The following is an 11,358-nucleotide window of genomic DNA, read 5'->3' as shown; positions in this document are numbered from 1 at the left end:
CAGTGACCAGTGGGCCAAAGGGAACACCGATGACCAGTGGGTCAAAGGGAACAGCGATGACCAGTGGGTCATATGTAACACTGGAGACCAGTGGGCCAAAAGGAGCACTGGTGCCCAGTGGGCCAAAGGGAACACCAGTGACCGGTGGGCCAAAGGGGACATTGGTGACACTGGGCCAAAGAGAACACCAGTGACCAGTGGGCCATAGGGAACACTGGTGACCAGTGGGCCAATGGGAACACCAGTGACCATTGGGCCAAAGGAAACACCGATGACCAGTGGGTCAAAGGGAACACTGATGACCAGTGGGTCAAAAGTAAAACCAGTGATCAGTGGGCCAAAGGGAACACCGATGACCAGTGGGTCAAAGGGAACAGCGATGACCAGTGGGTCATATGTAACACTGTTGACCAGTGGGCCAAAAGGAACACTGGTGACCAGTGGGTCAAAGGGAACACCAGTGACTAGTGGGCCAAAAGGAGCACTGGTGCCCAGTGGGCCAAAGAGAACACCAGTGACCGATGGGCCAAAGGGGACATCGGTGACCAGTGGGCCAAAGGGAACACCAGTGACCAGTGAGCCATAGGGAACACTGGTGACCAGTGGGCCAATGGAAACACCGATGACCATTGGGTCAAAGGGAACACCGATGACCAATGGGTCAAAGGGAACACTGATGACCACTGGGTCAGACGTAACACCGGTGACCAGTGGGCCAAAGGGGACACTGGTAACCAGTAGGTCAAAGGGAACACCGGGAACCAGTGGGCCAAAGGGTTTACCGGTGACCAGTGGGCCAAAGGAAACACCAGTGTCCAGTGGGCCAAAGGGAACACCGGTGACCAGTGGGCCAAAGGGAACACCAGTGACCTGTGGGCCAATGGGAACACCAGTGACCAATGGGCTAAAGGAACACTGATGACCAGTGGGCCAAAGGGAACACCAGTGACCAGTGGGTCAAAGAGAACTCCGATGACCAGTGTGTCAAAGGGAACACCAATGACCAGTGGGTCAAAAGTAAAACCAGTGACCGGTGGGTCAAAGGGAACACCGATCACCAGTGTGCCAAAGGGAACACCGATGACCATTGGTTCATATGGAACACCGGTGACCAGTGGGCCAAAAGGATAACTGGTGGCCAGTGGGCCAAATGGAACACCAGTGACCAGTGGGCCAAAGGGGACATTGGTGACCCTGGGCCAAAGAGAACACCAGTGACCAGTGGGCCAATGGGAACACTAGTGACCATTGGGTCAAAGCGAACACCGATGACCATTGGGTAAAAGGGAACACCGATTACCAGTGGGTCAAAAGTAAAACCAGTGACCAGTGGGCCAAAGGGAACACCGATGACCAGTGGGCCAAAAGGAGTACTGGTGACCAGTGGGCCAAAGGGAACACCAGTGACCGATGGGCCAAAGGGGACATCGCTGACCAGTGGACCATAGGGAACACTGGTGACCAGTGGGCCAATGGAAACACCCATGACCATTGGGTCAAAGGGAACACCGATGACCAGTGGGTCAAAGGGAACACTGATGAACACTGGGTCAGACGTAACACCGGTGACCAGTGGGCCAAAAGGAGCACTGGTGACCAGTGGGCCAAAGGGGACACTGGTAACCAGTAGGTCAAAGGGAACACCAGGAACCAGTGGGCCAAAGGGTTCACTGGTGACCAGTGGGCCAAAGGAAACACCGGTGACCAATGGGCTAAAGGAACACTGATGACCAGTGGGCCAAAGGGAACACCAGTGACTAGTGGGTCAAAGAGAACTCCAATGACCAGTGTGTCAAAGGGAACACCGATGACCAATGGGTCAAAGGGAACACCGATGACCAGTGTGTCATATGTAACACTGGAGACCAGTGGGCCAAAAGGAGCACTGGTGCCCAGTGGGCCAATGGGAACACCAGTGACCATTGGGCCAAAGGAACACCGATGACCAGTGGGTCAAAGGGAACACCAATGACTAGTGGGTCAGACATAATACCAGTGATCAGTGGGCCAAAGGTAACACCAGTGACCATTGGGCCAAAGGGAACATCGATGACCAGTGGGTCATATGTAACACCGGTGACCAGTGGGCGAAAAGGAGCACTGGCGCCCAGTGGGCCAAAGGGAACACCAGTGACCAGTGGGCCAAAGGGGACATTGGTGACCATGGGCCAAAGAGAACACCAGTGACCAGTGGGCCAATGGGAACACTAGTGACCATTGGGTCAAAGGGAACACCAATGACCATTGGGTCAAAGGGAACACCGATGACCAGTGGGTCAAAAGTAAAGCAAGTGACCAGTGGGCCAAAGGGAACACCGGTGACCAGTGGGTCAAAGGGAACACCGATGACCAGTGGGTCATATGTAACACCGGTGACCAGTGGGCCAAAAGGAGCACTGGTGCCCAGTGGGCCAAAGGGAACACCAGTGACCATTGGGCCAAAGGAACACCGATGACCAGTGGGTCAAAGGGAATACCAATGACCAGTGGGTCAGACGTAATACCAGTGATCAGTGGGCCAAAAGTAACACCAGTGACCATTGGGCCAAAGGGAACACCAGTGACCAGTGGGCCTGAGGTAAAACCGGGGACCAGTGGGCCAAAGTAACATCGGTGATCAATGAGCCAAAGGGATCACCAGTGACCAGTGGGCCTGAGGGAACACCGGAAACCAATGGGCCAGAGGGAACACCGAGGGCCAGTGGGCCAAAGAGAACACCGGTGACCAGGAGGTCAAAGAGAACACCAATGACTAGTGGGTCAAGGGGAACACCAATGACCAGTGGGTCAGACGTAAAATCGGTGACCAGTGGGCCAATGGGATCACTGGTGACCAGAGGGCAAAAGGGGACACCGGTGACCAGTGGGTCAAAGGGAACACCAATGACCAGTGGGTCAGACGTAACACCGGTGACGAGTGGGCCAAAAGGAACACTGGTGACCAATGATCCAAAGGGAACACCAGTGACCAGTGGGCCAAAGGGAACACCAGTGACCGGTGGGCCAAAAGAGACACTGGGGACCAGTGGGCCAAAGGGTTCACCAGTGACCTGTGGGCCAAAGGGAACACCGGTGACCAATGGGCTAAAGGAACACTGATGACCAGTAGGTCAAAGGGAACACCGATATCCAATGGGCCAATGGGAACACGGGTGACCAGTGGGTCAAAGAGAACTCTGATGACCAGTGGGCCAAAGCGAACACCGTGGCCCAGTGGGCCAATGGGCACACCGGCGATGAGTGGGCCAAAGGGAACACCAGTGACCAATGGGCCATAGGGAACACCAGTGACCGGTGGGCCAAAGGGGACATCGGTGACCAGTGGGCCAAAAGGAACACCAGTAACCAGTGGTCCAATGGGAACACCGATGACCAGTGGGTCAAAAGTAAAACCAGTGACCAGTGGGCCAAAGGGAACACCGACGACCAGTGGGTCAAAGGGAACACCGGTGACCAGTGGGTCATATGTAACACCGGTGACCAGTGGGCCAAAAGGAGCACTGGCGCCCATTGGGCCAAAGGGAACACCAGTGACCAGTGGGCCAAAGGGAACCCCGATGACCAATGGGCCAAAGGGAACACCAGTGACCGATGGGCCAAAGGGGACATCGGTGACCTGTGGGTCAAAGAGAACTCCGATGACCATTGGGTCAAAGGGAACACCGATTACCAGTGGGTCAAAGGGGAAACTGGTGACCAGTGGGCCAAAGTGAACACCGTGGCCCAGTGGGGCAAAGGGAACACCGATGACCAGTGGGCCAAGGGGGACACCGGCGACCAGTGGGCCAGAGGGAACACCGGGGACCAGTGGGCCAAAGGGAACACCGGTGACCAGTGGGTCAAAGGGAACACCAGTGACCAGTGGGCCAAAGGGAACACCGGTGACCAGCAGGCCAAAGGGAACACCGGGGACCAGTGGGCCATTGGGAACACCGGTGACCAGTGGGTCAAAAGGAACACCAGTGTCCAGTGGGCCAAAGTAACATTGGTGACCAGTGAGCCAAAGGGAACACCAGTGACCAGTGGGCCTGAGGGAACACCGGAGACCAGGGGGTCAAAGAGAACACCGATGACTAGTGGGTCAAAGGGAACCCCGACATCCAGTGGTCCAATGGGAACACCAGTGACCAGAGGGTCAAAGGGAACACCAGTGACCAGTGGCCCAAAGGGAACACCAGTGACCAATGGGCCAAATGAACACCAGTGACCAGTGGGTCAAAGGGAACATCAGTGACCAGTAGGCCAAAGAGAACACCGGTGACCAGTGGGCCAAGGGGTACACCGGGGACCAGTGGGCCATTGGGAACACCGGTGACCAGTGGGCCAAAGTAACATCGGTGATCATTGAGCCAAAGGGAACACCAGTGACCAGTGGGTCAAAGGGAACACCAGTGTCCAATGGGCCAAAGTAACATCGGTGACCAGTGAGCCAAAGGGAACACCAGTGACCAGTGGGCCTGAGGGAACACCGGAAACCAATGGGCCAGAGGGAACACCGGGGACCAGGGGGTCAAAGAGAACACCGATGACTAGTGGGTCAAAGGGAACCCCGATATCCAGTGGTCCAATGGGAAAACCAGTGACCAGTGGCCCAAAGGGAACACCAGTGACCAATCGGCCAAAGGAACACTGATGACCAGTGGGTCAAAGGGAACACCGATGTCCAGTGGGCCAATGGGAACAACAGTGACCAGTGGGTCAAAGAGTACACCAGTGACCAATGGGACAAAAGGAGCACTGGTGACCAGTGGGCCAAAGGGAACGGCAGTGACCAGTGGGCCAATGGGAACACTAGTGACCATTGGGTCAAAGGGAACACCAATGACCATTGGGTCAAAGGGAACACTGATGACCAGTGGGTCAAAAGTAAAACATGTGATCAGTGGGCCAAAGGGAACACCGGTGACCAGTGGGTCAAAGGGAACACCGATGACCAGTGGGTCATATGTAACACCGGTGACCAGTGGGCCAAAAGGAGCACTGGTGCCCAGTGGGCCAAAGGGAACACCAGTGACCATTGGGCCAAAGGAACACCGATGACCAGTGGGTCAAAGGGAATACCAATGACCAGTGGGTCAGACGTAATACCAGTGATCAGTGGGCCAAAAGTAACACCAGTGACCATTGGGCCAAAGGGAACACCAGTGACCAGTGGGCCTGAGGTAAAACCGGGGACCAGTGGGCCAAAGTAACATCGGTGACCAATGAGTCAAAGGGATCACCAGTGACCAGTGGGCCTGAGGGAACACCGGAAACCAATGGGCCAGAGGGAACACCGAGGGCCAGTGGGCCAAAGAGAACACCGGTGACCAGGAGATCAAAGAGAACACCAATGACTAGTGGGTCAAAGGGAACACCAATGACCAGTGGGTCAGACGTAAAATCGGTGACCAGTGGGCCAATGGGATCACTGGTGACCAGAGGGCAAAAGGGGACACCGGTGACCAGTGGGTCAAAGGGAACACCAATGACCAGTGGGTCAGACGTAACACCGGTGACGAGTGGGCCAAAAGGAACACTGGTGACCAATGATCCAAAGGGAACACCAGTGACCAGTGGGCCAAAGGGAACACCAGTGACCGGTGGGCCAAAAGAGACACTGGGGACCAGTGGGCCAAAGGGTTCACCAGTGACCTGTGGGCCAAAGGGAACACCGGTGACCAATGGGCTAAAGGAACACTGATGACCAGTAGGTCAAAGGGAACACCGATATCCAATGGGCCAATGGGAACACGGGTGACCAGTGGGTCAAAGAGAACTCTGATGACCAGTGGGCCAAAGCGAACACCGTGGCCCAGTGGGCCAATGGGCACACCGGCGATGAGTGGGCCAAAGGGAACACCAGTGACCAATGGGCCATAGGGAACACCAGTGACCGGTGGGCCAAAGGGGACATCGGTGACCAGTGGGCCAAAAGGAACACCAGTAACCAGTGGTCCAATGGGAACACCGATGACCAGTGGGTCAAAAGTAAAACCAGTGACCAGTGGGCCAAAGGGAACACCGACGACCAGTGGGTCAAAGGGAACACCGGTGACCAGTGGGTCATATGTAACACCGGTGACCAGTGGGCCAAAAGGAGCACTGGCGCCCATTGGGCCAAAGGGAACACCAGTGACCAGTGGGCCAAAGGGAACCCCGATGACCAATGGGCCAAAGGGAACACCAGTGACCGATGGGCCAAAGGGGACATCGGTGACCTGTGGGTCAAAGAGAACTCCGATGACCATTGGGTCAAAGGGAACACCGATTACCAGTGGGTCAAAGGGGAAACTGGTGACCAGTGGGCCAAAGTGAACACCGTGGCCCAGTGGGGCAAAGGGAACACCGATGACCAGTGGGCCAAGGGGGACACCGGCGACCAGTGGGCCAGAGGGAACACCGGGGACCAGTGGGCCAAAGGGAACACCGGTGACCAGTGGGTCAAAGGGAACACCAGTGACCAGTGGGCCAAAGGGAACACCGGTGACCAGCAGGCCAAAGGGAACACCGGGGACCAGTGGGCCATTGGGAACACCGGTGACCAGTGGGTCAAAAGGAACACCAGTGTCCAGTGGGCCAAAGTAACATTGGTGACCAGTGAGCCAAAGGGAACACCAGTGACCAGTGGGCCTGAGGGAACACCGGAGACCAGGGGGTCAAAGAGAACACCGATGACTAGTGGGTCAAAGGGAACCCCGACATCCAGTGGTCCAATGGGAACACCAGTGACCAGAGGGTCAAAGGGAACACCAGTGACCAGTGGCCCAAAGGGAACACCAGTGACCAATGGGCCAAATGAACACCAGTGACCAGTGGGTCAAAGGGAACATCAGTGACCAGTAGGCCAAAGAGAACACCGGTGACCAGTGGGCCAAGGGGTACACCGGGGACCAGTGGGCCATTGGGAACACCGGTGACCAGTGGGCCAAAGTAACATCGGTGACCATTGAGCCAAAGGGAACACCAGTGACCAGTGGGTCAAAGGGAACACCAGTGTCCAATGGGCCAAAGTAACATCGGTGACCAGTGAGCCAAAGGGAACACCAGTGACCAGTGGGCCTGAGGGAACACCGGAAACCAATGGGCCAGAGGGAACACCGGGGACCAGGGGGTCAAAGAGAACACCGATGACTAGTGGGTCAAAGGGAACCCCGATATCCAGTGGTCCAATGGGAAAACCAGTGACCAGTGGCCCAAAGGGAACACCAGTGACCAATCGGCCAAAGGAACACTGATGACCAGTGGGTCAAAGGGAACACCGATGTCCAGTGGGCCAATGGGAACAACAGTGACCAGTGGGTCAAAGAGTACACCAGTGACCAATGGGACAAAAGGAGCACTGGTGACCAGTGGGCCAAAGGGAACGGCAGTGACCAGTGGGCCAATGGGAACACTAGTGACCATTGGGTCAAAGGGAACACCAATGACCATTGGGTCAAAGGGAACACTGATGACCAGTGGGTCAAAAGTAAAACAAGTGACCAGTGGGCCAAAGGGAACACCGGTGACCAGTGGGTCAAAGGGAACACCGATGACCAGTGGGTCATATGTAACACCGGTGACCAGTGGGCCAAAAGGAGCACTGGTGCCCAGTGGGCCAAAGGGAACACCAGTGACCATTGGGCCAAAGGAACACCGATGACCAGTGGGTCAAAGGGAATACCAATGACCAGTGGGTCAGACGTAATACCAGTGATCAGTGGGCCAAAAGTAACACCAGTGACCATTGGGCCAAAGGGAACACCAGTGACCAGTGGGCCTGAGGTAAAACCGGGGACCAGTGGACCAAAGTAACATCGGTGACCAATGAGCCAAAGGGATCACCAGTGACCAGTGGGCCTGAGGGAACACCGGAAACCAATGGGCCAGAGGGAACACCGAGGGCCAGTGGGCCAAAGAGAACACCGGTGACCAGGAGATCAAAGAGAACACCAATGACTAGTGGGTCAAAGGGAACACCAATGACCAGTGGGTCAGACGTAAAATCGGTGACCAGTGGGCCAATGGGATCACTGGTGACCAGAGGGCAAAAGGGGACACCGGTGACCAGTGGGTCAAAGGGAACACCAATGACCAGTGGGTCAGACGTAACACCGGTGACGAGTGGGCCAAAAGGAACACTGGTGACCAGTGATCCAAAGGGAACACCAGTGACCAGTGGGCCAAAGGGAACACCAGTGACCGGTGGGCCAAAAGAGACACTGGGGACCAGTGGGCCAAAGGGTTCACCAGTGGCCTGTGGGCCAAAGGGAACACCGGTGACCAATGGGCTAAAGGAACACTGATGACCAGTAGGTCAAAGGGAACACCGATATCCAATGGGCCAATGGGAACACGGGTGACCAGTGGGTCAAAGAGAACTCTGATGACCAGTGGGCCAAAGCGAACACCGTGGCCCAGTGGGCCAATGGGCACACCGGCGATGAGTGGGCCAGAGGGAGCACCGGGGACCAGTGGGCCAAAGGGAACACCAGTGACCAATGGGCCATAGGGAACACCAGTGACCGGTGGGCCAAAGGGGACATCGGTGGCCAGTGGGCCAAAAGGAACACCAGTGACCAGTGGTCCACAGGGAACACCGATGACCAGTGGGTCAAAAGTAAAACCAGTGACCAGTGGTCCAAAGGGAACACCGACGACCAGTGGGTCAAAGGGAACACCGGTGACCAGTGGGTCATATGTAACACCGGTGACCAGTGGGCCAAAAGGAGCACTGGCGCCCATTGGGCCAAAGGGAACACCAGTGACCAGTGGGCCAAAGGGAACCCCGATGACCAATGGGCCAAAGGGAACACCAGTGACCGATGGGCCAAAGGGGACATCGGTGACCTGTGGGTCAAAGAGAACTCCGATGACCATTGGGTCAAAGGGAACACCGATTACCAGTGGGTCAAAGGGGAAACTGGTGACCAGTGGGCCAAAGTGAACACCGCGGCCCAGTGGGGCAAAGGGAACACCGATGACCAGTGGGCCAAGGGGGACACCGGCGACCAGTGGGCCAGAGGGAACACCGGGGACCAGTGGGCCAAAGGGAACACCAGTGACCAGTGGGTCAAAGGGAACACCAGTGACCAGTGGGCCAAAGGGAACACCGGTGACCAGCAGGCCAAAGGGAACACCGGGGACCAGTGGGCCATTGGGAACACCGGTGACCAGTGGGTCAAAAGGAACACCAGTGTCCAGTGGGCCAAAGTAACATTGGTTTCCAGTGAGCCAAAGGGAACACCAGTGACCGGTGGGCCAAAAGAGACACTGGGGACCAGTGGGCCAAAGGGTTCACCAGTGGCCTGTGGGCCAAAGGGAACACCGGTGACCAATGGGCTAAAGGAACACTGATGACCAGTAGGTCAAAGGGAACACCGATATCCAATGGGCCAATGGGAACACGGGTGACCAGTGGGTCAAAGAGAACTCTGATGACCAGTGGGCCAAAGCGAACACCGTGGCCCAGTGGGCCAATGGGCACACCGGCGATGAGTGGGCCAGAGGGAGCACCGGGGACCAGTGGGCCAAAGGGAACACCAGTGACCAATGGGCCATAGGGAACACCAGTGACCGGTGGGCCAAAGGGGACATCGGTGGCCAGTGGGCCAAAAGGAACACCAGTGACCAGTGGTCCACAGGGAACACCGATGACCAGTGGGTCAAAAGTAAAACCAGTGACCAGTGGTCCAAAGGGAACACCGACGACCAGTGGGTCAAAGGGAACACCGGTGACCAGTGGGTCATATGTAACACCGGTGACCAGTGGGCCAAAAGGAGCACTGGCGCCCATTGGGCCAAAGGGAACACCAGTGACCAGTGGGCCAAAGGGAACCCCGATGACCAATGGGCCAAAGGGAACACCAGTGACCGATGGGCCAAAGGGGACATCGGTGACCTGTGGGTCAGAGAGAACTCCGATGACCATTGGGTCAAAGGGAACAGCGATTACCAGTGGGTAAAGGGGGACACCGGCGACCAGTGGGCCAGAGGGAACACCGGGGACCAGTGGGCCAAAGGGAACACCAGTGACCAGTGGGTCAAAGGGAACACCAGTGACCAGTGGGCCAAAGGGAACACCGGTGACCAGCAGGCCAAAGGGAACACCGGGGACCAGTGGGCCATTGGGAACACCGGTGACCAGTGGGTCAAAAGGAACACCAGTGTCCAGTGGGCCAAAGTAACATTGGTTTCCAGTGAGCCAAAGGGAACACCAGTGACCAGTGGGCCTGAGGGAACACCGGAGACCAGTGGGTCAAAGAGAACACCGATGACTAGTGGGTCAAAGGGAACCCCGACATCCAGTGGTCCAATGGGAACACCAGTGACCAGAGGGTCAAAGGGAACACCAGTGACCAGTGGCCCAAAGGGAACACCAGTGACCAATGGGCCAAATGAACACCAGTGACCAGTGGGTCAAAGGGAACATCAGTGACCAGTAGGCCAAAGAGAACACCGGTGACCAGTGGGCCAAGGGGTACACCGGGGACCAGTGGGCCATTGGGAACACCGGTGACCAGTGGGCCAAAGTAACATCGGTGACCATTGAGCCAAAGGGAACACCAGTGACCAGTGGGTCAAAGGGAACACCAGTGTCCAATGGGCCAAAGTAACATCGGTGACCAGTGAGCCAAAGGGAACACCAGTGACCAGTGGGCCTGAGGGAACACCGGAAACCAATGGGCCAGAGGGAACACCGGGGACCAGGGGGTCAAAGAGAACACCGATGACTAGTGGGTCAAAGGGAACCCCGATATCCAGTGGTCCAATGGGAAAACCAGTGACCAGTGGCCCAAAGGGAACACCAGTGACCAATCGGCCAAAGGAACACTGATGACCAGTGGGTCAAAGGGAACACCGATGTCCAGTGGGCCAATGGGAACACCAGTGACCAGTGGGTCAAAGAGTACACCAGTGACCAATGGGACAAAAGGAGCACTGGTGACCAGTGGGCCAAAGGGAACGGCAGTGACCGGTGGGCCAAAGGGGACATCGGTGACCAGTGGGCCAAAGGGAACACCGATGACCAGTGGGTCATATGTAACACTGGTGACCAGTGGGCCAAAAGGAAACACCGATGACCGGTGGGCCAAAGGGGACATTGGTGACACTGGGCCAACGAGAACACCAGTGACCAGTTGGCCATAGGGAACACTGGTGACCAGTGGGCCAATGGAAACACCGATGACCAGTGGGTCAAAGGGAACACCAGTGACCAGTGGGCCAAAGGGAACACCGGTAACCAGCAGGCCAAAGGAAACACCGATGACCAGTGGGTCAAAGGGAACAGCGATGACCAGTGGGTCATATGTAACACCGGTGACCATTGGGCCAAAAGGAGCACTGGTGCCCAGTGGGCCAAAGGGAACACCAGTGACCGTTGGGCCAAAGGGA

The 11,358-nt window shown here is 56.7% G+C and overlaps 1 protein-coding gene across 1 annotated transcript; it reads left to right on the top strand.

Moving 5' to 3' along the window:
* The first annotated feature begins 4,659 nt into the window (after positions 1-4,659).
* Positions 4,660-11,112, top strand: LOC132831215 (collagen alpha-2(V) chain-like). The gene is made up of 10 exons (XM_060849226.1): positions 4,660-4,866; positions 4,965-5,162; positions 5,694-5,959; positions 7,165-7,450; positions 7,549-7,746; positions 8,278-8,489; positions 8,592-8,844; positions 9,329-9,540; positions 9,643-9,922; positions 10,726-11,112. Exons 1-10 carry the CDS (start codon positions 4,660-4,662, stop codon positions 11,110-11,112), a joined length of 2,499 nt encoding a protein of 832 aa, XP_060705209.1.
* Positions 11,113-11,358: the final 246 nt, after the last annotated feature.

The sequence above is a fragment of the Hemiscyllium ocellatum genome, chromosome 33, assembly GCF_020745735.1.
Source record: "Hemiscyllium ocellatum isolate sHemOce1 chromosome 33, sHemOce1.pat.X.cur, whole genome shotgun sequence".
In the NCBI taxonomy this organism is placed as follows: domain Eukaryota; kingdom Metazoa; phylum Chordata; class Chondrichthyes; order Orectolobiformes; family Hemiscylliidae; genus Hemiscyllium; species Hemiscyllium ocellatum.
Note: the sequence above shows the minus strand (reverse complement) of the source record. Positions and strands in the feature narration are given on the sequence as shown.

Excerpts from the sequence above, each read along its gene's own strand:
- LOC132831215 (XM_060849226.1), top strand. The coding sequence starts at position 4,660 with ATGTCCAGTGGGCCAATGGGAACAACAGTGACCAGTGGGTCAAAGAGT. Across the intron at positions 5,163-5,693 it reads CAGTGACCAGTGGGCCTGAG|GTCAAAGGGAACACCGATAT; the intron begins GTAAAACCGGGG and ends GATGACCAGTAG. Across the intron at positions 8,845-9,328 it reads AGAACTCCGATGACCATTGG|GTCAAAGGGAACACCGATAT; the intron begins GTCAAAGGGAAC and ends GATGACCAGTAG.